Here is a 26,079-nt window from a genome sequence, read left to right on the forward strand (position 1 = left end):
CCGAAGGTTCTCTCTGTTCTGGGACGGCCCTGGTGGCGCTTCAGGGAGGATTCCTCTCCTGGGTCGGGGGGTCGTCAGTGCCATAAGCGGAGCAGGGGCCGGTCACAGAGGTCCCCGTTGAGAGCTGGGGTGGGAGAAGGTCCCTTGGGTGGGACAGAGGCTTCCGAGTAGGCACTGTCTGGGACGTGGACGTTTCTCATTTTATTCTTCTCCCCAACCCAGACAGATGCAGAGCTCAGTGCTACGAGTACCCCACCTGCCCGGAGGCTGTGAAAGGCAAGTCCTCTCGAGCGTGTCGTGCAGCGGGTGGTGTTTGGGAGAGAGCTCCCTGTTAGTGGAGACCCCCGTGAACGTGTGCCGAGTCCCCTCCCCCAAAGGGGCAGGACGGTACCTCCGTGGAGATCTTCTCCGCTGTGGTTGTTCTCGTGCCTCTGGGTCGGTAACGGAGCCAGGGTTGGGCAGTTGTCAGTGCGCAAGGAGGAAGGGATGGAATAGCTGCAGGTCGTTGCGTTCAGCTGCCTGTAGGAAGGTCTTGGCATCCAGAAAAGTGAGTTCAGTCTTCTCTGAGGGTCTGCTGAAGCTTTTCTTTTCCCGCCTGGCTGGTTCACGGCGTGCTTTAACACAAGCTTTCCTTCTACGCAGCTCCTAGAGAGGAGGTTGCCTACGTGACCTGCACCTACAGGGAAACCTGCGTGGAGCAGCCTGACTTCCTGGCCACCATTGACCTCAACCCCAGATCTCCCTGTTACTGCCAGGTACCCGTGTCCCTGCAGCGCTTGCCTGGGATGGTGCCCAGCTGCTGGCTCTGTGCTTCATGGTGCCTCGGCATTCGGGACCTTTCCTCCTTTTTGCTTGGGACTCCAGGTTGCTTGATAGCCACCCTGGGATGCCAGGCGTCTCTCTATGCCTGGCACCTTCTTGTCTTGGGCATTTTTCTCTCCTGTCCACCGTTCCCTCCTGCTGCCTGGTCATGCCCTGCCAAGACCCATCTGGGAAACCCCTGGTGAGTTCTGTCACAACAGGTCTCTCTCTTGCTTCTCCGCGGTTGTACGTGTGAGAGAGGGCTGTTGTCTGCCTGCAAACTCACCTTCCTGCTGTCTTTGCGCTGTCCTGTGTGTGCCTGGCTGCGGTTGAGTCGTCTCCGGCTCGGTGTCCTGGGGACAGGTCGGCTCTGACTCACTTCCCAACTCACTTCCCGAGAGTCTTGGTGCTGCTAGTGAGCTCCTGAGCACGTGCTCTGGATCAGCCTGTGGGTGGCTGCTCGGCATGGGGAACGGTCTCCTCTCAGCGGCACGCCGTGCCCTAACGCGGAGCAGCGGCCAGTGCACGGAGCAGTGTTCTCGTCCCGGAGCTCTGCAGGCAGTGCCAGGCGCGCAGGTGGAGGCTGCCAAGCCAGAAGCATCTGCCAGCGTGAGGGTCCCCGTTTCTCCCTGCCTCCCTGTGCGAACCCTAACTCTGCCTTGGCTGCCTAGGTGATCCACCGCCTGCCCATGCCCAACCTCAAAGACGAGCTGCATTCCTCGGGGTGGAGCGCTGGCTGCGCCTGCTTTGACACTGCCACACCGAGGAGGAACAAGCTGATTCTTCCCTGTTTGATTTCCTCCCGCATTTACGTGGTGGATGTGGGTTCCCAGTGCCGGGCTCCCAAGCTGTGTAAGGTATGCCTCAGGTGACGCAAGGACAAGTTTCTGGGAAGGAGTTGGGAACTGGTGCTTCTGGGATAATACACAGGGAAGAAGGGTTCTGTCTTCATTTCCTCTTCCACCCCGGTTTTAGGGAGCTGGGTCACGTTTTCCGCTCGGCTCTCTCCTTTCCAGACCAAGGAAGGCTCTGCTCATCCTTGCGTCCCTCTCTCTCCGCCTGTTGCGTTCAGAGAGCCTAATCGTGGGCAGTCACGCCCCGCACCACACCTGCCGCCCCAGCAGTGCGGTGGACAGACAGGCTGTGATGGGTTCGGTGTTGCTGCATTCTCCTCTGCGCAGAGGGGCAGCTCAGGGGCTTCTGTGCTCCTCTGCAAGGAGGAGCAGCCCCTGGCAAGTGGGAGTCCTTGGAACGAAAGCTCCCGCAAGCATCGGAGGTTTGCAGGAGTCTCTGGTGGCCAAAGGCTCTGCCAGGGAGCGTGAAATGAGCCGAGCAGTCGCCGGCTGAGGTGTGTGTGTGTCTGTGTGACCTTTCCTCAGATGATTGAGCCAGTGGATGTCTTCTGGAAGTGCAACAAGGGATACCTCAGCGTAGTGCACAGCCTGCCTAATGGTGACATCCTGATTGCCAACATGGGAGACCCAGCTGGCAACGGGAAAGGTACTTTGCCCGGCGATGACTCCACAAGGAAACGGGCTGCTTTGGAAGCGGAGTACGCGATTGATCGTGCGTCCCCTTTTTGCGCCCCAGGTGGATTCATTGTGCTGGATGGAGAGACCTTTGAGCTGAAGGGGAACTGGGAGAATGAGTGTGAAGCCCCCCCGACTGGATACGACTTCTGGTACCAGCCGCGCCACAACGTTCTCATCAGCTCTGCCGGACTGGTCCCAAAACGCGCGGGACGCGGGTTTAATCCTGACGACTTGAAGAAAGGTGAGGGAATGCGGATGCAAGTGCTGAGCCAGAGCTCAGCGGGGTGGTGGGAGGCTGCCGGGGCCGTCAGCGCGAGAGCCGGAGCTGGAGAGGGGGGACAGGCAGACGTCCCCACGAACGGCCCGTCCTAGAGGCACGGCTGCAGGACGTGCAGCGCCTGTCCTTACCCCAGGCTGGTCCCTGCCCTCTCCCGCTGCTCCCTCAAGCGCGGCGGCTTCTCTGCAGGCTCTGGCTGGTCACTGCCGGGGCTGTCCCCGAGTGCGAGCATTTGGGGAGGGATTAGTCTCCACAGGTGGCCCCTCATCTTCTGACGTGGTCTTCCTCTTCCGCAGGGGTCTTTGGGCGCCGCCTGAACGTGTGGAACTTGTCCTGCCACACCCTCACCCAGTGCTTCGACCTGGGGGAGGACTCTCTGCCCCTGAGCGTGAAGTTCCTCCACAACCCCGATGCTGCCGAGGGATACGTCAGCTGTGCCCTGAGCGGCATTGTCTACCGCTTCTACAAGTGCGAGGCAAGTGTTCTGCCAGCAGCCGGGGAGACCCGGCCGTGGGGAGCTTCAGGGCGACTGGGAAAGGCACCGAAGAAACGCGGGGTGGCGGGGAGAAAGGAGGAGGCGTGTGGAGAGGGCAGCGTGCGGAGCCAGCTCCGGACCCTTAGGCTGGGGGATTCATCTGAGCGAGGAGGCTCAGCCTTGCTGCTGCTGTTGGCCGGTGCCGCCCCAGCCGTGCCTGCTCGCCGTAGCTGGGCGCAGCGGCAGCTTTCCTCCGGCAGCTTTGCCGGCTGCGCAGGCGTGCGAGTGCCGGGCAGCGCTCTCGCCTGAGCAGCCTGGAGCACTTACAGTGCTGTGCCCATATTCCTTGTGCAGAGAGACAAATGGGCCGTAGAGGAGGTGATTCGGATACCGGCCAAGGACGTGACAGGATGGATTATGCCCAAGATGCCAGGTCTGTGTGCCCCGAGGGGTGTTTATTTTTTTTATATATTCCCTCCTGTAGCACTGTGTCGTGCAGCCCGGCAGAGACCCCTCACTGACCCGCGGCGCTGTGCCGCGCAAAGATGGCAGAAGGCTTGTCGGAGGGGGCAGGGGCTGCGCGCACCCCGAGGAGGCACCGCTGCCCCAGCTGCAGCCTGCGCGCTCGGGCGGCTCTCGTGCACCATAGGCACGACGTCCAGGGTGGCAGGGAGAGGCGCGTTCTCTGTGGGCGCTGCCTTCTCTGGAGCTTTTTGTTTGTGTGCCCTAGCCTTCACGGTGGACCTCGTCATCTCGACGGATGACAAGTACCTGTACCTCAGCAACTGGCTGCACGGAGACATCCGCCAGTATGAGCTCTCCAAGACCTGCAAGCCCAGGCTGGTGGGGCAGGTAAGGCGGGAGCGGAAGGGCTGGCACCGCTGCGTTCCTTAGGAGGGTCTGGCGGTGGCCGCGTGACAAGGCCACGTGTCTCCCCCTGCCTCGCTTCCAGGTGTTTGTGGGAGGCAGCATCCTCAGAGGGGGACCCGTCACCGTGTGCAGAGACGAAGAGCTGAAGTGCCAGCCGGACCCCTTGGTGGTCAAGGTGAGCTCCGTGGCCTCTTTGCCCTCTGGTGTCCTTTGCGCTTGGGCTCTGCTCGGCAAATTCCCTGCCCGCGGGCTCTGGGGCAGGTCTCCGCTGCAGCGGCCCGTGTGCCCGCAGCTGCTGGCCGCTTGCCTGCGCTGGCAGGGGAGGCAGCCGCTCTGCTCCGCTGCGGCCCGCTCCCTGCTCCGGCTTGTGCTTGGCTGCTGCGGGAAAAGCCAGTAACGCCAGGGCTGTCTGTTGTGCCTGCAGTGCAAGAGAGTGTACGGCGGCCCCAGTAAAATGCAGCTCAGCGTGGACGGCAAGAGGCTGTACGTCACCAACTCCTTCTACAGCACGTGGGACAAGCAGTTCTACCCGAACTTGGTCAGGTGAGAAGCGCTGGGCAGGCGCGAGGCCTCTTTTGCACGGCCCCTGCGTTCCAAAGGGGAAAGGCGCCTCGCTGGGGGGGCTCTGAGGACACCTCTGTGACTGCAGGGGACGGGGCCTCCTAACGTGGTCCCCGCAGCTTCCTCGGGCGGGATCTCACGTGCGCCTGACCCCGGCGCCCCTGGCCGAGTGAGGTGCAGCTGCTGCCTGTGTGGAGCCGCAGTGCCCGGCCTGTGCTCGGGAGAGCCCGGGAGCGCTCCAGCCGGGAAGGCGGAGAGGATCCGCCCGTGGAGCCCCGGCAGCCAGGCCAGGCCGCTCTGGCAGCGCCTCCCCAGGTGTCCCCCCCAGAGGTTTTGGTCTGGCAGAGCGGGCGATGGTCTCTCTCCAGCGCAGAGCCAAGCTCCAGCCCGCCTGCCACGTCATTCCCGGCGGTTCGCCCGCGTCCATCGAGCATTCAGGGAAAAGATGTGAGCGCGGGCGTGTGGCCCCGCTGGAAGGGAGCCTCCGCGCCCTCCTCCCTGCGGAAGAGCAGATGTGAAGGAGCCGGCCTCCTCCTCCATACGGAACGGGGAGGTGCGGGCAGGAGCCCCGGAACAGGGCCCTGGCTTGCTTGCCTGTGACCGCTGCGCTCTTGTTCCCTCGCAGGGAAGGCTCCGTCATGCTGCAGATTGACGTGGACACTGAGAAGGGCGGCCTGTGCGTGAACAAGAACTTCCTGGTGGATTTTGGGAAGGAACTCAACAGGCCTTGCCTTGCCCATGACATCCGCTTCGCTTCCGGAGACTCCACCTCCGATATCTTGGCCTAGGCGCCCTGCGACAGGCTCCCTCCTCCTCTCTCTTCTGTGGTGCAGCCGTCAGGGAGCAGCGTAGGATCGTTGGGTTCGGGGGTCCCCACGCCTTGCTGGAGTCTGGGTTTCTGCTGACAGGAGCTGCGGGAGCTCCGCGTCACCGTGCGGGGCTGGGTCAGGCAGAGCAGTGCACGGAGGCACAGGGCACGTGGTCAGCGCTGTTCCCAGTGCCGAGCGGTCCCCGGGCCCGAGGCGCGGAGCAGAGCCGGGGCAGCTGCTGTGGTACAGAGCTGTGCAGCGTGCGGTGCCTCAGAAGGAGGGGAAGCACCCACGTTGTCGGCGTTACTGTTCTTCAGCCAGGTCATTCCTGGACACTCTTCCCGCGGCACGAGAGCCTCCTGGCTGGCTTCTCAGTGCTGGGGCCACCCCGTGTCGTCCCTCCAGGGCTGTCACGCGCTTGGGTTTGGAAAGAAGTGCCTGCTTCCTGACACCGGTTTGCTCCTGTCTTCTGCTTTAAACATGAATAAAATTGTCCTTCGCATCAGCTACATCTTCATGCGTCTTGTTTCACCAAAGCCTTTCTAAGCTCTTTTCAGCAGTGGGCAGTGTTCTGGTCAGGGTTTCAGAATTCCCTAAGCCCACAGCACTGGGCTGCCAGGAGTGCCTGTTAGTTTTCCTGCAACCCAGAGGATGCAGACATCGGGGTATAATGTGAATGATCATAAATGTTAGTGTTTTACATACTTACCTTGGAAGAAAAGATCTTCACTTTCCTTCTTCTCACTTTTTGCAGCCCAACATGTTGCTGCAGCTCTTCTGTGCACCCTTAATGGTCCCAGGAGGAAACCAATCCCTTCTGGAGCAGTTCCACAGCTCCAGCGAGCTGTCAGAGAGGTCGGGGAGGAGCTGCCTCCTCGCAGCCGCTTCTCGCTGCCTGGGGAGGTTGATGTTGGACGAGGTCTTGGGTGTCAGGAGCTGAGAGATGTCCCTGACGCATGGCTTGAGCGTGGTACCGCGGTCTGGCCCCCCAGTGTGGCTCGATGGAGGGTCTCCTTGGGGGCGTCCCTGCTGGTGAGGTGGATTTGGAAGGCACCTGCTCTCACCGCCCTGCAGACCCTCCACAGCGGGTGTCTCGGCAGAGGTGCTGCACCCTGGTGCTCCCTCCGCCCTCCCTGACTTGCAGGTGGCCGCACAGCGAGGCGAGGGCTCGGCCGGGGCTCAGGGCTGCGTGGGGCCGTGAAGGTCAAGGGGCAGTGCTGCAGCGGTGACCCAGACCCTCGACCCACCGCCAGGCCCTGCTCTGCCCCCGCCGTGTCTCTGCCACTAGCAGCCAGCTCGTCCACCCCCCCAAGGGCTGTCCCGGGTCCTTGGGGCCCGATAGCCGCGTTCCAGGGAGCGGGGGCCGTTCCACGTGCTTGCGCGTGAGTTATCCCGGGAACGTGGGATGCGGTGTGGCTGCGGCGGCCGCATGCACCTGGTGTGGGGAGGCGGTGAGTTGGGGTGGCTGGCCTTGGCTGCTCCGACTGTTCCCTCCAGCGGTTCTTGGGAGGACGTGCTTCTCCCTGGCACCAGCACCCTCAAGCCCTTTGCAGCTTCCAAGAGCTGTCCATGTGGAGAAGCACTGCTGCATCACCCCCCTTCCCTAAGGGAGTCAACCCTCTCAGGGCAATTCTGCTGAGCTGCAGCAGACATTTCTGTGGAAGGTGTGTGAGGTCAGGTGAAGCCGGGCTGCTGCTCATACATGTCTTGTCCTTTGCATTTAAGCCCTATGACCTCTTGGAGCAGCTTTCCTTGGTCGGAGGCAAGGTGGGACACAGGAGCTGTGCTGAGCACCACGCTGCAGACCCACAGGGTTGAGCATCAAATACAAGCATGTGAGTGCAGGAGAGCCTGAGCCGAGGCCATCGATCATTTTGCTGGCAGCCTTCACGTGTGAGGGGCTGAGAGCCTCTGGTGGCGGTGACCGACTGACCGAGCTTGCTGGTTCCAGGGCACATGCTGGAGAGGACACAGCAGCAGCCTGCCAGACATGATGTGCCTGCGAAAGCTGAGCATCCATGCACAGCCCTTAAAACCAAGCCTGTGACGCCCGACTTCGCAGCCACAGCAGCAGCAGGCACTGACTAAGTCAGACGTGTCATGGGGAAAACGGGCACGTTGCTTCTGCCCTCCTCCCAGCCAGCAAATTAACATCCCGCAGTAAACAGTCATCCTGCAATTAAAAGACACCCAGTCTTCACTTTTCATTTTCAGTTGTGATTAACATCTGCAACCTCATAAAATTATTTCTGTGGTTGGGAATGCAGTGCTTGCCCGTCCCTCATCGGGGCACTCCGTCAGCCCCATGGGGAGACTTGAGATGCTGCTTCTAGCCCGGGATCGGAGGGGAGCAGCCTGCTTTCCCTTGATGACTCCCAGCCCTTGCTTTTCCTGTGTGGAAGAGCACGTGCATTGTGGAGTGCAGAAGCAGCCCCGGCCCCTTCCCCTGTGGGAGGGGAGGAGGTTCTGCCAGCACTGAAATTGCTTCCCTGCATGTTTCCAGAGCTGGAAGACGCTCAAGGCTGCCCTGGTACCTCCCACACCCCAAGGTGTGTGGATCCTCCCCTTGGCATCCTTTTCCCAAACCCTCCTTCTCCCCATCCTGCTCCCCATATATCTGAATCCCTGTGGAGCTGCACCTTCTCTCTTGACTTACTCCCAGCAGGCGTAATGCAGGCGGGACCATCTCCTTCTGTGGCTCCACAGCAGGCGAGATCCAGCACAGGTAAGGAATCTCCGTCGACCGCGGCTTGCTCCTGGGGGAAGGTGCTTGGGACTGTCAGTGCCTTGCTGCTGCCTCCTGGCCGCGGGCTCTGCTCCGGCGTCCTCCGAAACTCAATTGCAGCTGGGTCTTGTGGTTTTGTTACTCTGACACCCAGAAAGCATAAAATAAAAAGAAATGTGGGGATGAACGCGGTGTCTCCTCTGGCCAGGAGAAGGTTTCTTTTCTCAAGCTACTAAAAGCAGCACGAAACGTTTAGATAGACTGATGATTAAAAACCTTCTGACTATTCTCTCCTTTATTCAGCTGCAGCTTGTGCAGGCTGCGCTTGCTGTGGTCAGATGCACCACAGCCGGCAGTCCGTAGCGTAAAGTCTGGCTTTGATGGGGTGTTTTTGCAGGAGTAATATAAGGAGAAGCTGGCTGGAAGGGTTGTTTGTCCGTGCTTCAGGCAGCAGCGTTTCCCTGGAGGATCAGGGACACAAGTGATAAAACAATTAAGAATAAAAACAAATAAGAAGCTGATGCAGCAAAGCCAAGTCCTACGATTTAGCTGGGGGTTTCCCTCCCTCCCCTCAGACTTGCCATTGCAAATGGGGAAAAAATATCCTTGTGGTGGTGGAGGCTGTTTCCTAACCACAGTAAGAAAATTCTCTCAGCAGTTTTAAAGCCTCTTGGAGAACAAGGCTGGCAGGGTCCGACGTGCCCCAGAGACCCGCGGCGGCATGGCAGGGACTCCCAGGAGCTGGCAAGGTGGCTGCACCTCGAGCACCCAACGTCTTGGGTGGAAACAGGGCTTTCTGTGCGAAAGCTTTGCATGAGTGCCCCCAAACCATGGCACAGCAAAGAGGGTCAGGAGGAGCTGCAGAGCCCAGCCCCGCAGCACAGGGATGCTTGATCCCCACTCTGCTCCCAGGAGAATCCTTTTCCCTCCCTCTGCCCCTGGAACAGCAGCCTGGCCATGCTGCCTTTTTCTTCCTCACTGCCTCCCCTCCTCCTCCTCCTTGCAGAAGAACCTCAGAGCTCCCAGCATCTCCTTGAGGCCGTGCGAGCCTGGCGATGCCCCTGCGTGTGTTGAACCACCCTTGCTCTCCTCCACAGGGACACGGTGGGAGGCAAAGCAGAGACACGCAGCTCTTCCCTTGCACCTTTCTGTGCTGGGAACATGCCACCGGCATCACTGGCTGCCCAGAGCCCCTTTCTGGGGACGGTTTGGATGCATCCTGGTTCGCCTTGACCATTGCCATAGAGTGGGATCATGTGCAGCCACTCCAGTGAGCAGCTCCTTTGTAAAAAAGGGGATTAAAAGAACCCATTGTCATCTCATTTCTGTTTGTTTCTGTTCTTCTCAATGCAGAAAAGTGTGGAGCGTGTGGTCCTGGCTTCGCCTCGCCTGTGGATGCGATGAAAGGCAAGTCTGAAATCCTGGGCAGGCAGGGAAGAGCCCTGTGCTGCCCATGATTTAGATGATGATTAAAACAACGCTTTCCAGAGGGCATTATCAATTAACTCCATTCTCCAAGGAGGCTCCCAGCAAGCATTAGGGAAGCGATGGTTTCGTGATGGTTTCGCTTCTGGCCTGTCCTGAGGTCAAACATCAATCGCATAATGACAGCTTGGTGTCAGAACAAACCTTCTTAGGTTTCACGATGGCTTGGGATGGGTCATAACCTGCAGAAAAGACACTTGTGGCTTCCTTGTGCAAAACCAAATGGGATTTTTGAGTTTCTCAGAGGCGACTGTATTGCTATAGCCCCACAATGCCACCACAGGAGCTAAACACAGGGAGGGAAGGGGAATAATCCTGATTTTCCATTGCACCCTGTTCCTGATGGCTGGGAACACAACATGGCAAAACTTCCTTGTATAAAAAACAGCCTCCCGGGCTGCTTCCTTACAAGTCTGGACACTGCCTGCGAATCCTTCTTGCTGTGTTGCCGAAACGCTGGTGCTCTGATGTGCAGAGACTGATGAATGCATCATCTCCAGCTATCCCTCCCTTAATCCTCTTCTCTAGGGCTTAGCAAACGCATCCTTGAAACCCTGGAGAGCTCTGGAGCTTGATCATGATCTGTGGTTCCGATCCCTGAAACGTCTTTGAACCAAGAAAACAATGAAGAGATGAGTCTTCAAAACATCCCCGCGTGTTGGCAGGGCTGGACAGTGATTTAAAATTAATAGCAAATAGCACAAATCCCACTGACTCTGCCACTCTGGCAAGTTCCCTTGGGAACTGTCTGGTTGCTTCAGTGGTGCCAAGTAACTCTGGCACCCAGCAAGCTCTTCCACACAGACATCTGGAAGGTCAGGCTCCAAGCAGCTGGCGAGAAGCTCCTCGGTGTGCCCTGGGTGCTGGGGTTTGGATCAGACCCCAAGGTCCCAAATCCCCTCTCTGTCCCTGCTTCCCACTTGCTTTCTCTTCCTCAGCATTTCCTAAGCCAGCTCTTCCCCACCAGCCCTCACTTTGGCAGCGCTTTATCCTGGCACAGCCTGGAGCGGTACCACCTCTGCAGCCCCGAGGAGGCTCGCTGGGGTCTGGATCAGTCCAGCAAAGCCGATGGTGCTGCCTGCCCTGGGCAGCACGGGCAGTGCAGGCAGCAGGGGCAGTGTAGGCAGCACAGGCAGCGGCTCCAGCTGGGGCAGCAGGGAGCGTGGCAGACCTGCCACTCTGTCCCGCTTTCAGCTGGGATGGAGTTGATTTTTTTCTTAGCAGCTGGTGCAGTGCTGGGACATCCCTGGGGCTGAGCCCTTCCCTTCCCAGTGGGATCCCTGTAGGCAGGGAGCTCTCACACCATGGTAGATTTTCACAGCTCGGCAAGACAGGGGGATGGCGAGGGGCTGGGGGGGGCTTTCTGCCTTTGGCTTCCATCTGGCAAGCACTTCTCCGGTGCTTCAAGGCTTCTCCTGTGTGGCTGCAATGGAAATGAGGCCCAGTGTGGTTTGATTCCTGACTGATAGGGCTGGGCAAGGGCTGGCCCGTCCTCGCAGGCACAGGGTGATCCCAAAGCCGTGGACTTCCTTAGGGACTCTGAGGCCCAGAGATCCCTCCCCAGGGCAGGGGATCCGAATAAGCCCCAACTCCCGCAGGACAGAGCCCAGCCTGGTGCCTCTGGTGTGGCCGAGATGGAGATCCAGCTGCCCCACACGCATGGGGGAACCCGTCAGCTCCCCGGGAGGGCGATCGGGCCTGACCGGAGACTCCTGCAAGGGGCTTGTTTTGTCATAGGTGGTTCTGCCGATGCTCACGCAACGTTTCTGTCTTGAAAGGTCCCCGGGAGGAGATTGTGTACGTGCCCTGCATCTACAGGAACACTGGGAGGAAGAAACCTGACTTTCTGGCCACTGTGGATGTCGACCCCAAATCTCCGCACTACTGCCAGGTACCAAAGGCTTTATCTCGGGACTAAACTGGCCTGGGAAGCAGCTCGGTGCTGGTCCTTCGTGCTCCCAAAGCTGCCGGCTCCGTACCGAAGGCTGGTGCTTGCCCAGTTCTCCCCGAGGCTCTGAGCCTCCCTGTGCTTACAAAATGCACGTAAAATCCGCTTCACACCCCATCCTTCATGTCCCCTGTCACGCCACTCCCCTCCGCGGGGTGAGACTCGCCAGAGGCATCCTGGCCCTCTAGTGATGTCTGCAGCGCGCTGAGCATCTTGATCCGCCCGCGGTCCTGTGCTCGGCAGAGGAGAGACTGGTGTAGGCAGGGCTGGGGGCTTTGCAGGTGATCCACCGCCTGCCCATGCCCAACCTGGGGGATGAGCTGCACCACTCGGGCTGGAACACCTGCAGCAGCTGCTTCGGGGACGCCACCAAGAAGCGGAACCGCCTGATCCTGCCCAGCTTCGTCTCCTCCCGCATCTACGTGGTGGACGTGGGAACCGACCTGCGGGCTCCCAGGCTTCTCAAGGTACCCGGGAGGCGGTGCCGGTACCCCGGACAACCAGGGTGGTGGCTTTTGGCTGTGGGAGAGCCAGCCAAAGAGGCTTCGGGGTGTGTCAGAGCTCTGCAGCGCCTTGGTGGCAGTATGGGAAGGCTGTGGAAGGTGCTTGTTCTCCTGCTGGTGTGCGAACACTGAGTTCTCCTCGGTGGGCACCATGCATGGCACTGCCCGGTGGGTGCACAGCCCGTGCCTCGCCCGTGCCGTGTGTCTCCGGAGGAGCCCTGGGCATCCGTGTGCCACTTGCCCTGAGCCTGGGTGTGGGGGCCCCACTGGTGGCTGGCAGCTGGTTCCTCAGGGCGCCCCGTGTGCCGACACGCAAGGGGACGCAGGACCGAGCACGCTCACCACCCCTGGCTGCGTGGCAAGTCCCGTCTTGAGGTCAGGCAGGAGCCGGCCACAGGCTGACAACCGGCCTGTGCACCTGCGTCCAGCGTGGCACGAGCAGCCTTCTCACCCGGGACCGCCTGGCACGAGGGACGTGATGGTGACGGTTCCTGTGGCCTGCCGGCAGGTTGTCAACTCGGAGGACGTCTTCTGGAAGTGCAACCTGGGCTACCCCCACACCTCGCACTGCCTGGGCAGTGGTGAAATCATGATCAGCACCCTGGGAGACCCGGCCGGCAGCGGGAAAGGTACCCCAGTCCCCCGGGGAGAGGGGCAGGAGGAACAGTCCCCCCATCCAGAGCTGTCCTGGGGGCTTCATCCAGGTCCCCCAGCCCCTCCAGCAGCCTGCTCCGCAGCGGTGGATCTGTCTGTTGCTGTTTGTTTTACAATGTGTAAACGGTTGACCTGGGTGGTTTCCTCTCCACCAACGTGGTTTTGTTTTTGCATCAGGCGGCTTTATCCTGCTGGATGGCGAGACCTTTGAGATTAAGGGGAACTGGGAGAAAGGGGACAAGATCCCCCCAATGGGTTACGACTTCTGGTACCAGCCACGCCACAATGTCCTGATCAGCACCGAGTGGGGGATCCCAAAATGCCTGGGGTATGGATTTGACCCGAATGATCTGAAGAAAGGTGAGTAAACAGCGGTTTAAATACTCCGGGAGAGAGATGCTGAGCAGCACCGCAAGGCAGCCAAATCTCCAGCCTACCCTGTTGCTGGTGAGAACTGGCACTAACAGGCAGAGAGGACCTGTCCAAGATGAATTCCACACCAATTCCTACGCATCCCATGGGTTTCAAAAAGGCCAGCCCAGCCCACCTGAATGCACTTCAGATGTGAGCGGCAGAGGTTCAGCCCAAGGCAGCCCCTGAACGCTGGTGCTGAGCTGGACGTGGGGCTGGGTCTTAGCCGTAGGGACGAAGGATGAGGCCCTGCCTCAGCCCAGCTCCCGCCCAGAGGTCACACCGCCCTTCCCAGCCCTGTCCCAGTGGGATGGTCCCCACTGGACGCTGGGCATCTTCCCGTGGCTTTTGCCAAGGTCCAAAGCAACTGGTGTGTGCTGGTGTGGAGACCAGGGGGTCTGCGGAGCTCGAGGGGCTGCGAGCTCACCTGAACCATAGCACATCTGCCCGAGACCCTGCGCCTCGCAGCATCTCCTGTGACCCCTGCTCTGCCCTGCCCCAGGGCTTTACGGCCGCCGCCTCAATGTCTGGGACTGGACCACTCACACCTACGTCCAGGCCATCGACGTGGGCGAGGATGCGGCCCCCCTGGAGATCCGCTTCCTCCACAACCCCGACGCTGCCGAGGGCTACGTGGGCTGCACCATCAGCAGTGCCATCCACCGCTTCTACAAGACCGAGGTACGTGCATCCCGTACACCGGGGGCTCGAGGGAAAGGGGTGCTGCCCCTCAGCTGACCAAGCCGCGTGCCGCCACGCAGCATCCCGCTTCCCGCATCCCCCACCGTCCTCCCAGCCCACCTCTGGTCCACGCCACCTCCCTGTGCCGTGCGGCTGCCTCTGCACCAGAACATGAGCTGGCTTGGGGGAATCTCACCACAGGACTTGTCCTGACTGGCAGCAGTTTAGGCTAAAATGATTTAATTTAAAGATTTATTTATGCCTTTGTTGCGGACTTACAAAAGCCCAAGCAATGTTCTTCTCGGTGTCTGTTGTTGTGTGTAATGGTGAACTGGGTGAGCAGAGAGAACATTTTTCACCAAACCAGCTCATCTGGCTGGAAAATTAGATGAGTTTTTGGCCCCAAACACCCTCCCTCCAGCCCCAGAGCCCATCCTCCCCATGGCTCTGCAGAGCCAGAGGTGGCTGGCAAAGCAGCAGAGCTACAGCCCTAGGGGTTAGGAGTGGTGGATGTGCCCACACAGCATTGGCCCCAGCATCAGGTCTTATCCTGCCTCTCCTGCGTGTGCTGAGCCCCCTGGGGCCGTGCTCTGTCCCACACCTCCCGCAGCAAGGAGACTGGGCAGCTGAGAAGGTGATCCAAGTCCCCAGCAAGAAAGTGGAGGGGTGGCTGCTCCCGGAGATGCCAGGTCAGTCCAGGTGCTGAGGGGCTCCCGGGTTCCCCCGGGTGCTGCCGTTGCCGCCGGTGGTTTGCGCAGCTCTGTCATACCCTCCCCAAGGCTTCATCACCGACATCCTCATCTCGCTGGACGACAGGTTCCTGTACTTCAGCAACTGGCTGCACGGAGACATCCGCCAGTACGACATCTCCGACACCCGCAAGCCCAGGCTGGTGGGGCAGGTGAGGCAGCGGGGGGCTCCTGGTCACATCCTGGTGCTTTTCCTCCATCTCTTGGGGACAGACGGGATCAGCCCCTCCTTGCCGCCTCAGCCACCCAGACCTTCGGTCTCCTGCAGGTCTTTGTGGGTGGCAGCATCGCCAAGGGGGGACCCGTCACCGTGAGCAGGGACGAGGAGCTGTGGTGCCAGCCGGAGCCATTCTCCATCCAGGTGAGCTGTGCTGCTGGCACCTCACGGGTCTGCTCTACCGTGGTGGCTGTGGCAGCAGCACCGCTGCTGGGAGGTGACGGAGGTGGTCCCTGGCCCTGTACTGCTGCTGGGGGGGACACGGAGGTGGCCCCGTGGCACCTTCTGGCACTGCTGCTTGCTCAGGGGGACACGGAGGTGGTCCCTGGCCCTGTACTGCTGCTGGGGGGGACATGGATGTGGTCCCTGGCACCCTCCAGCACCGCTGCTCACTCCCAGGGGAAGAGGGTGCCGGGGGGACCGCAGATGATCCAGCTGAGCTTGGATGGGAAGCGGCTGTACGTCACCACCTCCCTGTACAGCGCCTGGGACAGGCAGTTCTACCCCGACCTCATCAGGTACAAAACCTCGACAGACGAGGCGGGTGCTGTGCACCTGGCTGGGGGCTGAACCCCCCCCAGCCCCCCGCTCTCCCCCGCCCCAGGGACGGCTCCGTCATGCTGCAGCTGGACGTGGACACGGAGCGGGGTGGCCTGGCCGTCAACCAGCGCTTCCTGGTGGATTTTGGGAAGGAGCCCGACGGGCCCTGCCTGGCACACGAGATCCGCTACCCCGGCGGGGACTGCACCTCCGACATCTGGGTTTAGGCCCCTTCAGCTGCCCCCGGAGCCTCTGAGCGCCCCCAAACCCCCAAACACAAGGGCACTCCGGGCGCTCAGCAATAAATCTGGGGGGCTGCCGTCCCCGCAGCTGCAGCATCACGTCTTTAAGTTCTCTCTATGAGCCAGGAAACAAAATATGTGACCGAACCAGGGCTGCAAGGCCGCCAGCCCCTCTGAACCGATGGGGTGTTCTTAGTGCGCCCCTCGTGCTGCTGCCTGTGTTCCCCTGAAAAAGCAAACCTGGTTTGTATGCTGGGGCTGGCACCAGCGCTGCCTGCGTGAACATGGGCTGCATGCACGCATGGCAGGTATGCACCGCACGCACACGCCCAGCATATGCAGCACACGCACACATATTGCATACCCATGCTGCATGCCATTCATGCTTACACACTGTGCACGTACTGCGCAGGCACCTGCTGCCCACAGGAACACACTGCACACACGTGGTGCGCACACATGCGTTATGCAGGCATCACATGTGTGCACTGCACACCCACACACCACATGTGCACCCACACATTGCATACGCACTGTGCACACAGAGTGTGCACACTGAATGTGGGCCTTACACCCACTGCATGTGCAGGCACAGCACAGACATTGCATGCACGATGCATGCACACTTGTTGCACGCAGGTTACATGCACGTTGCATGCACAGACCCACTGCACACCCTTTGCAGGCACGATGCATGCACAGACCCGCTGCACGCACATTGCACACACGATGCATACACAGACACGATGCACGCACATTGCACGCACGATGCATGCACACCCTTTGCACGCACGATGCATACACAGACCTGCTGCATGCACATTGCACGCACGATGCATGCACACCCGCTGCACGCACGTCGGACACACGTTGCACGCACACGCGCGCTGCACGCGTGTTGCACGCGCCCGCGTTGAACGCAGACGCACCGCACGGGCACGGGCTCGTTTACACTTGCGCTTCCTGCTTCGGCCCCACCAATCAGAAGCCTGTTACTAGGCAGACTTCAGCTGACGCACGACCACTCCGGAGGCCGACGCCGCTTGTATCCGGGTAGGAAAACCGGCGCAGCCAATGGCGTTACAGGACAGCGCCGTATCCGGGCGGGCCGGCGGCGGCGCAGCCAATCAGAAAAAAGCGGCGGCGGGCGGCGGGCGCGTCCCGCCGGGGCGCTGCACTTTCGGTTCCTGTTGCGCGCGGGGTGGCGGCGCGTGGCGGGGACAGGCCGCGCCCCGGCTGCAGCCGCCCGCAGGTGGGTGCGGGGGGGGGGCCCGGCCCGGTGCGACCCCGCTCCCCCCGGCCCGGCCCGGTGCGACCCCGCTCCCCTCGGCCCGGCCCCGGCCCCTCCCCGGCAGCTGGCTGCGACGGGGCCGCGCTGTCATGGAGCCCCCGGCTCCCTGGGCCTGCCCCTGGTGTCCCTGCCCCTGAGGATCTGCCCTCCCGGTGTCCCTGGGGACCCTCCCTCCTGGTGGTCCTGGCCCCATCTCCCTGGGGGCCTTCCCTGATGGTGTCCTTGCCCCTGGGGGTCTGCCCTCTTGGTGTCCCTGTCCCTGGGGCCCTCTGCCCGCTTGGCGTCCCTGTCCCCATGCCCCTGGGGCCCTCTGCCCGCCTGCTGCCCCCATCATCCCTGCCCTCCTTTCCCCGTGCCCCCAGGGACTGGCACCCAGACCCCACGGGACTGTCATGGTCCCCCACAGCACCCCCAGCCTGGGGACCTGCCCCTCTGTCCCGTCCTGGGCACGCTGCTCGCTGGTGCCACCCAGACCCCGTGTCCCCTGTCCCCTGCCCGGAGCGGGGTGCCTGGGGCCGCCTGCAGTCCCTGCTGCTGGAGACACCCCTCCTGGGACCCCTGGGGCCATTCCCATCCCCTGGTGGCTCCTGTCCAGCTGAGGGAGCTCAGCCCACCCAGCTGGGGCCCATCCTCGGTCCAGGGTGGATGGGGGCCACGGGCAGGCGCGTTCCGGGCTGCACCGAGCCCCCCAGCCACCCCCCTCTGCCCTTCTCCCTGATCCCAGGCCGGAGGTCAGCCCTGCGGGGGCTCAACAGCTCTGAAGGGGGTTTCTTCCCTTTTTTTTTTTTTCAACTGTGTCTGGTTTTCACTTCCCAACAGGAACCAAATGTGATGGCTGACGAAGAGCTGAGTGCCCGAAACCCCAGGAAGGGAAGCTTGTCCCCCAGCAGCGCCCGGGGCAGCACCGCCGAGTCGAGCACGCTGCTGCAGGAGCTGAAGGGCATCATCTCGTAAGGGCAGCGCTCGCTTTTCCCGGGCACCTCTTCCCGTTACTCTGAGCCTTACCAAGTGTGGGTTAATTTAATAAAGTTGATTAATGTGCAGCCCCGGGGCCCAAAGGGGTGAGCTTTGTGGTGCCATGGCACGGCCTCAGGCATGCCCTGCTCGCTCTGGTGCTGGGTGCTGTACGCGGGGCACAGCCCCGCGTCGCCAGCTGCGTGCTGCCTGTTTCGGGTGCAGAATCAATTCAGGGCTTCACAGTAGTGCATACTGTTCTACTGCAACCCTGTGGGACGTGGTTTTACGCCTGCTCTGCTCTCCCTGGGGTTAGGGTAGGGCACAGAGCGCTAGAGCAGGGTGGTGGGCACACAGGGAAACGCGGAGCGTGGGGAGAACGGGCTGTGCTGGCCCATGGGTGCAGGTGGCCTTTGGCTCTCGGTGCTCCAGTATCCCCGTCTTGGCATTGCTGCTCACGCTGGGGCGCACGTGTGGGGTCTGGGAGGGCGCGGGGACGGCACTGTCCTCGGGAGCTCTGGGGAGGGGGGTTTGAGGAACACCCGGGCACTGCGGTGTCACCCTGCCCTGCACTAACGCCGCTTGTCTCTGTCCCGCACAGCAAATCCGTGCAGAACAAAGTCGACGCCATCCTGGTGAGTGCCGCGGCGGCATGTGGTGCTGGGGGACTGAGCGTCTCCATTTCTCTCCTCTCCCAGCTAAACTGAACCCCGGGGATTTGCCTGACCTCGTTTCCCATCGGGTCAGGGTCTGGCTGTGGGGATTAGCCCCGAGAAGCCCCTCGCCAGGGGGTGGCACCCGCTCCCCCAGCCCTGTGTGGGACGACCCTTTCCAGTCCCCTCAAGGGGCAGTCTGTGGCTTCGTTGACGTGGCCCCCTCGTACGCAGGCTGTGCCCACACTGGCAGAGCTGCTCCGGTCTCAGTGCCCCATCCGTTACTGCCGTTAGGAGCGTAATGAGAGCGCCGCCTGCATCAGGTGTTCCTCATTTTGGACCCTTAACCTTTCTTTATCTCTGGTCTGTTCTCCCCCTCCCTGTGGACCCTTTGACCGTAGCAAGATGTCCAGAAGTTTTCAGACAACGACAAGCTCTACCTCTACCTCCAGCTGCCCTCGGGACCAAGCTTGGGAGAGAAGAGGTGGGTGCTGGAGCGAGCCAGGGCCGGGGCTGGGAGAGCAGGGGCTGTCAGGGTGATGGGGGATACAGATCACAAGAGGCCAGGGAGAGAGTGGCACAGCTCTGCCTTCTCCTGTTCTGCTTTTCTACTAAATGTTTGTCTCCGGCTTCCACGAGAGCAGCAATAGCCTGGACCTGAGCTCGCTGAGCACGGCCGAGTACATGCACGCGTGCAACTGGATCCGGAACCACCTGGAGGAGCACACAGACACCTGCCTGCCCAAGCAGGACGTTTACGACGCCTACAAGTGAGCGCAGGGGCTGGCCTGGTGCCAGGAGCGTCCCTCCCTGGGGCCGGGTTGTCCATCGAAGCCTGGCGGGGAGGTCGGCTCAGAGCCTGGGATAGTTTGGGAAGGGCCCAGCACAACGCGGGGTTCGGAGACGAGCCGCATCAGCAGGGAGAGTCCGTTGCAGAGGGCAGCGAGACGGGCTCGATGGCTTTAACCCCCAGCTCTCCCCGGCAGGCGATACTGCGACAACCTCTGCTGTCGCCCTCTGAGCACCGCCAATTTCGGCAAGATCATCCGGGAGATCTTCCCAAACATCAAAGCCCGACGGCTGGGAGGCCGGGGACAGTCGAAATATCCTTCTACATGCCTGGCTGGCCAGGGCAGCCCGGGGAGTTGCTCGGGCTGGTGGCAGCAGCCGCTGCTTCTCCAGCTTCTCCCATTTACAAGTCTGTGTACGAGGTGGTATTTTGTGGCTTCTAAGGGGGTCTGGCTCCTGGTTTTTCTGCTCCTGAAGGTTCAGCTCAGTTGTCCCCAGGGCTTGGAGTTGCCCTGTCCTTGCCGTACACTCGGGGTGGCCTGGGGTAGCTGGCGGCGGGCAGGGAGCCCCCCGAGAACGGGGCAGCCCAGCTTGACGTGGGGCCGGCTGCTGTCGCACCTTGGAACAAGCCCATCGTGAGCCCCGCAGCCGCGTCCTGTCGAGCTGTGACCCCATTGCGGCCGTGTTCGTGTGACAGCGACAGACCTTAACCCGGCCAAACGTACTGCTACAGCGGGATCCGGAGGAAGACAGTGGTCAGCCTGCCGCCCCTGCCCAGCCTGGACCTCAAAGTGACGGAGACTGTAAGTCCTTTGCTGCCCCCACGGCTTGGCTGCTGTGGCGTTCTTTTGGTGGGGTAACGAACTCGTCGCTCGTTAGATCTGACGAAGGCAGGGGGTGGAGGGACGCCCACTTCGGGAGCAGGTTCTGCTCTGTCCTGTGAGCCTCCCCGAGGGTGGAGGGGGAGCTGCCTGGCCCCGTTTGCACCTGGGGTGTCGTGTCACCGGGGGGGCTCATGGCTTGTCCCAGCAGCAGCAGTCGGAGCTGACGGACCTGGTGCAGTCCTACAACAGCGAGGTGATGGAGGCAGCCTGTGCCCTGACCTGCGACTGGGCCGAGAAGATCCTCAAGCGTTCCTTCAACAACATCGTGGAGGTGGCCCAGTTCCTCATCCAGCAGCACATCATCAGCTCCCGCTCGGCCCGCGCTGACCTGGTCATGGCCATGGTGGTCTCAGGTGGGTGGGATGGAGCCCCGGCCCCGCTCACACCTCGGGGGCTCACCCGGACCCCCTAGGGGCACAGATGCTTTGGGAGATGGGGTCCCCTGGGGCACGGGGTCCCCTTCCAGCTGCCTGTGGCGTGGCTGAGCTGCTGCCAGCCCTCATCCACGGCTGAGCTGCCGAGGGGCCGTCCCACCTTTGTCAACTGCGCACCCCCAGAGAGCGCGGAGAAGATCCACCGTGAGAGTCGGACCCCATCGACGGTGAAGAACGGTCTGGACACTCCAGAGAGCAGCGACCGGAGCCAGGGGCAGGTGAGACCCCACCGGAGCCGGGTGGGGAGCCAGGACCCCCTGGGTCCCCCGCAGCCTGAGGGGGCACGCTCGGGGAAGCAGCCCGGCTCCACCGCGACATCTCTCTGCCTGCAGATCAAGAAGGACAGCGGCCCCAAGCCCCCCATCCCACCCCGGCCTGAGAAGAAGAAGCCTGCGGAACCCCCCAAGCTGGCCAGCAGCCCCCAGGTGAACGCCCTGGTTGCCCGCCTGCCCCTGCTCCTGCCCCGCATCCCGCCGGCGGAGCGACCCACGGCACCCGGTGCTGCCGCCGTCCGTTCCTCCCCTCCTGTCCTGGCGCCCAAAATCACGGCTGCCCCCCTGGGGGGCACCGTCAAGGTGGCCCTGCCGCTGCCGGTGGGCACGGCCTCCCCCTCCCTGCCCCTGGGGCTGGCCCCGGGGGCCAACGGGCCAGCGGGGCTACTGAGCCAGCAAGCCGCCGTGCCCGTCCTCAACGTCCTGCTGCCCGGTGTGGGCGTCCCCACGGCCGAGAGCCCCGCCAACCCCCGGAGCGCGGGGAGTGGCGAGGGGCTGGGCCCCCCAGACTCGCAGCGCCCCAGGGCCACCAAGCGCCCCCCGGAACCGGCCGCTGAGGCTGCCCCGCAGAAGCGGCGACGTGGGCGGCCGCGGAAGAGGCCAGAGGAGGCGGCTGCGGGGGAGACGGAGCTGCACCGCGGGGTGGCTGCGGGTGCCGATGGCGGTGGCGGTGCCATCAGCCCCCTCGGGGACGGCCGGGCCGGGGGCTCCCTGCCCACCCAGGTCAGCGTCATCCAGGATGGCAGGGCCAAGGTCGCTGCTGATGGCCACGAGCCAGCGGCGGAGGAGGACGTGGTGGCAGCACAGCGGAGCCTGAGCGAGGCCGGGACCCCCATGGGTGATGGCGGTGCTGCTGGGGGCTCCAGTGCCCCCCAGGATGGGGGGGAACCCCACATCCCCCCACACGATGGACAGACACAGGCAGGGACTGGTCCCCCTGCTGCTGCCTCCCAGTCAGGGGCTGCATCCCCTTGTGCCCCCATGTCCCGGGGGGGGTCACCGGCGTGGGTGCGGCTCTGCGCCCACCCTGGTTCTTAGCACCCCCCCAGCTGCCCCCCAGGACCCCGCCGGGTGCGGGTGCCCCCCGTGCCCCCCATTAAAAGCTGAGCACTCCATCCATCTTGTCCTGTCTGTGGGCCGTGGCGGGTCGGGGGCAGCGGTGGGGCTGTCCCCCGGTGGGGGGGGGGGGGGTCCTGGGACCTCGGGGGGGGGGTGGGGTGCTACCTTCGCCCGGGGGGGATCAAGGGCGGGGGGGGGGCATGGGGAGTGGGGGTAGCAAAGGGGGGGATGGGACAGCCGTGCCTTAGTCTCCCCTCGGGGGCGCCCAGCAGAGCCGGTTTCCGTCAACACCCTCGGCCGCGCAGGCCCCGCCCCCGAGCCGCGGGTGCCGCCGGGCCGGCAGGGGGCGCCGGAGCGCAGCGCGCGCCCTCAGCCGGTCCCTCAGCCCCGTCAGGCGGCGCCGCGGGCAGCCCGGGCCTGGGCCTGTCCCGCCGCTCCGGGCCTGGGCCCGCTCCGCCCCGCCCCGCCGCTCCGCCCCGGGCCCGCCCGCCCCGGCCCCGCAGGTGAGCGCCGCGCCGGCACCGGGAGCCCCCCGCACCGGGAGCTCCCCGCGGGCTCCCACACCCCCCCCCGGCGTCCTCGGGCCGGTTCTGCGGCCGCTCGGGGAGGCCCGTTACCGGCTCCCGGCGGGCCGGGCCCCTGGGGCTGCGCGGGGGCGGAGCGGGGCCGGCCGGGGCCTCCGCCGCCTCCCCCGGGCTCGCAGCGCCGGCGGTTTGCGGGCCGGCAGCGCCTGGTCGCGCAGGAAAATCATCTTTTCCTTTTTTTTTTTTTTTTTTTTTTTTTTACCCACCCCCCCCCGCAGCCGATCGTCCCCGCAGCCCCGCGGAGCCGCTGCCCAGGATGAGCCGCCTGCGCTGCCCCGTCCGTCGGCATCCCAGACCGGAGAGGCGGCCGTGCGGGATGGCGTTGCACCAGGTACCGCCCGTCCTTGTCCTCGGCCCCGTCCCCCGGGGTAACCTGCCCGCCGCCTGCCCCGGGTCCCGCCGCGCCGGCGGGGAGGGCTCCGGCCCCTCCGGCTCCGCGGCTCCGAGACCCCTTGGGGGCTCCCGGCTGGTTCTCCCCGTCCCGTTAGCCTGTCGTGTCTGGCCGGGCTTTGCCCACCCCACACCCCCCCGAGCCATCTGGTGCCCCTTGTGTCTAAAATACTTGCCCCGGGGCCGGAGGTGGTGCCCGGGGGCAGCTGAGCCCACCAGCCCCTCCAGCTCCACGGGACGGCGATCCCTCCATGCTTTCTGCCCCCTGGAACTTCTGCTTCCCGTTGGCCGTAACTTTGTGCGTGATAAATAACAACAACGTTTAACCGCTCCCTCTGCTACCCCCGACTTTAACCCGCGGTGAAGCTTTGGGGAGCAGCGTCGGGGAAGTAACAGGGTGCGGGTTGGGGGGCAAAGGCTGGTTTCCAGCTCTTTCGCCCAGCGGTTGTGCCATCCTGCTCGGTGCTGGTTGGAAGAGCAGGGGCTTTTCAGCCCCTCTGAGGTTTGGAACTCCCCCCTGGGGACTTCATCGCTCTCTGCAAACCGGTGGCTGTGTTGGAGGTCGCCCTCGACGGCTGTAAGTGCCGAGGGATCTGCTCCTGCAGAGTCAGCCCCAGCTCTGCTAGGTGGGGGGAACTGTCTCTGGCTTCACCTAACTGGGATTTCGGTCCGTGCCATGGTCGGCGTGTGCCCCTTCAGTCACACGCCATTTGTCATCCCGCAGTTCAGGGTCCATGCTTGGAGCGGTGACAGAAGAGTCAGAGCTGGGGAATGTGGCTCCTGCTTCTCCTTCCATTTTCTGTTGCATCTAGACAGCTTATTTCAAGTCACGCTTTAGAGAAAGACTCAGACATGACTGTGGATAACAGCAGCAACTTGAAATAGTGAATTTACATATGTAAACGAGTGTGGGAAGGTTGAGGCGCAAAGTACCTTGTGATCACTGGGAGGAGGAAAGTTCCCATGGTGGCTGTGCCAGCACTGCTCGCTTAAGGGTTTGGTGTGCTCCGAAACAGGTTGCTGGGATGGAAGGGTTTGTCCTCGTTTGCTCAGGGATTCTAATTAATGCTCCTCAGGGGCGGAGAGGTGTGAGGGATGAGGACAAAAGGTTGGATGTGTTTGTGTGAGTAACGTGGGGATGAGCTGCAGCTGTGGTATGTGTGGAGTGGGCTTGTGAAGGGCTTCCTCACGAATTGCGAGCACCTGTTGCAGCAAAAGAACCATTTTTCAGAGCGCTGGGGCACTTCTCAGCGTTCTCAGATTTTAGTGCTGATTATATTTTTTCAAATGGGGAAGTTAATTTATAAGTATATCACTGGATTTAGCTCCTTCTGGAGGAGCAAGGAATGAGAAAAGGGCTGGCAGCGTGGTTCTGGGGCTGCCAGGCTGCGGCTTTCCCTCTTTCCTGCGTCTCCGTCCCCTCTGCGGTGCGGGGATGTTGCAGCAGGGGAGGCAGAACAGCTTCCTAGGAACGATGCCACAAAGACATATTATAAATACTTTGCTGTGGATGGATATTTGGAGCAGGGAGTTAGGGGCATCTCCCTGATGGAGCCAGGAGGCCAAGGAGCGTTGGAGCCGTTCCTTAACACGTTGCGTAGTTTGTCGTTCTCTTGCTGCATTTCTTGCAGCATGGCTTTTATTTTATTCCAAATCCAGGGGTGAGTTGTTCTGTCTGCCGGCGCCCCAGGGTTATTGATGTTTCGGACACACAGGCTTGGCCAAATACAGTTTGGCGTGTCGGTGAGCCTGGTGAAAGCGGGGCGGGATGCGGAATCCTTCCAGCAGGAGCATCCCAGCCATGCCGAACTGGAGCGGAGTGCTCCCAGCCGCTTGCGGGGCATCCAGCCTTCCGTCCTGCCGCAGGAGCCGAGCCGGTGAGCCTCGCTGCTGGGCTGGAAACCGGGATGGCGTTCAGGAGCTGTGTGGAGCTAAGGCGTGAGCGCGCTCAGGCCGCCCGTGGTGGCTGCTGTAGCTGGTGCTGTTTCTTCCGGCAGTGTTGCTCATAGCTGCTGTTTTGTTAAGAAAGCTGCCGGGCCGGTGTGTCGGGGCTTTGACGTGCTGGTTGGAGGCACCAAAGCTGCTGAGAGGAGCTGCACTTGATCCATTTCCCGAGTAAGGGCTCTCAGAGGCTGCTCCGTCCCGAGGCCTGACATGGGGCGGTTGCATTGGATGGAGGAGCCTGTCCTGTCTGTCCGGGGTGCCAGCGATCCCTCAGCCTTTGGCTCAGGGCCTCTTGTTGCCCTTTTCCATGAAAAATCACCTTTTTTGCTTTCCCTCTGCTCCTTGCTCCGTGGCATGTGCCCTTCAAGATGGAAACAGTGCTGTTCCATGGCAGAGAAGTCCCCCAGCCATGCCCTGGTGCAGCAGAGGAGGTTTATGGGCAGAGTTTGTCCTCAAGGGGTGCCTGGAACATTTTTATTTTTATTTTGAAGTGGAGTGAGACCCTTGTGCTGTGCAGAGGTTGAATCTGCTTCAGCCAAGTGTGAAAAACGGGTGGGAGCTCATCCATGTCAGTGCCGAGTCCCTCCAGGAAGGGGATTTGAGGTTTGAAAGAGGGTGATGTGTCCCCCAGGATGAATTATTTGTGCTCACTTCAGTGGTGCTCGCACACACAGCCCATCTCCCGCATGCGAGCCGAGCCAGTCACAGTCCCTTTGTGCCTCAGTTTCCCCAACCTCTAAGCTATCAGTTAATCTGTGGCATTGAGTTGTTCTGTTTGCAGTGGGTGCGGAGGGGCGCTTCGAGGAGCGGGGGCTCTCCCCTCAGCCTGGTGAGGGGCACTGACAGTCCATCCTTGTCTGGCCTCCAGCGCTCTGTGATGTTTTCTGCCCCCATCCCAACTCCTGTGGCCTTCCTGAAGGCACAGCAAAATGTTGAAGGCCGTCAGCGCTGAGCAAAACAAAAAGTAATGCAGCGTAATAGAGACCAGATGTCTTGGTGAGGCTTCATCCTGTCCTCCTGGTTGTTTGCCAGGGCTAATATTTCTTATTCAAGTCAGGCAGGAGCAAGACTTTTATTTTTTTTTCCTGTAAAGCCACAGCTCTGTTCCCGTAGATCTCCCTCTGCTTTTGTCCCTTCCCGAAGGAGCCACGGCTCTGGAATTGCTGCACCGACACGCGGCTGCTTCATCGGTAGTTTCTGTGCTGATAGGGGCTTCCCTTTATTTCTTATTTAATCACCGGCTTCAGGGCCGTTCCACCAGAGAGAAACTTGGCCCGTTATGGCTGTGGGTGGAGGATGAACCACATGAATTCAGCTCAGCCTGTTTTCCAGACTGGATTGCTTC

At 61.9% G+C, this 26,079-nt stretch overlaps 3 protein-coding genes across 5 annotated transcripts; all 3 read left to right on the forward strand.

Annotated features, from left to right (window-relative positions):
• The first annotated feature begins 184 nt into the window (after window positions 1-184).
• On the forward strand, window positions 185-5,440 carry LOC119159217 (methanethiol oxidase-like). The gene is made up of 11 exons (XM_037411847.1): window positions 185-276; window positions 643-755; window positions 1,473-1,658; window positions 2,181-2,301; window positions 2,392-2,574; window positions 2,907-3,085; window positions 3,440-3,518; window positions 3,816-3,937; window positions 4,038-4,130; window positions 4,380-4,498; window positions 5,142-5,440. The coding sequence occupies exons 3-11, from the start codon at window positions 1,491-1,493 to the stop codon at window positions 5,302-5,304; spliced, it is 1,227 nt and encodes a 408-aa protein (XP_037267744.1). The 5' UTR covers window positions 185-276; window positions 643-755; window positions 1,473-1,490; the 3' UTR covers window positions 5,305-5,440.
• A 3,971-nt stretch (window positions 5,441-9,411) lies between these two features.
• Window positions 9,412-16,417, forward strand: LOC119159242 (methanethiol oxidase-like). The gene is made up of 11 exons (XM_037411904.1): window positions 9,412-9,457; window positions 11,314-11,426; window positions 11,765-11,950; window positions 12,495-12,615; window positions 12,818-13,000; window positions 13,554-13,732; window positions 14,343-14,421; window positions 14,512-14,633; window positions 14,750-14,842; window positions 15,098-15,216; window positions 15,303-16,417. Exons 1-11 carry the CDS (start codon window positions 9,451-9,453, stop codon window positions 15,463-15,465), a joined length of 1,365 nt encoding a protein of 454 aa, XP_037267801.1. The 5' UTR covers window positions 9,412-9,450; the 3' UTR covers window positions 15,466-16,417.
• A 210-nt stretch (window positions 16,418-16,627) lies between these two features.
• RFX5 (regulatory factor X5) lies at window positions 16,628-21,872 on the forward strand. 3 transcript variants are annotated; one of them, XM_037411835.1, is made up of 10 exons: window positions 16,628-16,732; window positions 17,591-17,721; window positions 18,327-18,360; window positions 18,780-18,862; window positions 19,023-19,148; window positions 19,365-19,481; window positions 19,889-19,970; window positions 20,197-20,404; window positions 20,609-20,703; window positions 20,818-21,872. In XM_037411835.1, the coding sequence occupies exons 2-10, from the start codon at window positions 17,603-17,605 to the stop codon at window positions 21,793-21,795; spliced, it is 1,842 nt and encodes a 613-aa protein (XP_037267732.1). In that variant the 5' UTR covers window positions 16,628-16,732; window positions 17,591-17,602; the 3' UTR covers window positions 21,796-21,872. The 3 variants fall into 3 exon arrangements, with proteins under 3 accessions (XP_037267732.1, XP_037267733.1, XP_037267734.1); XM_037411836.1 differs by having other exon boundaries at window positions 20,200-20,404; XM_037411837.1 differs by lacking the exons at window positions 16,628-16,732; window positions 17,591-17,721 and adding an exon at window positions 17,725-17,781.
• Window positions 21,873-26,079: the final 4,207 nt, after the last annotated feature.

Source organism: Falco rusticolus, chromosome 19 (assembly GCF_015220075.1).
Source record: "Falco rusticolus isolate bFalRus1 chromosome 19, bFalRus1.pri, whole genome shotgun sequence".
NCBI classification, from domain to species: Eukaryota; Metazoa; Chordata; class Aves; order Falconiformes; family Falconidae; genus Falco; species Falco rusticolus.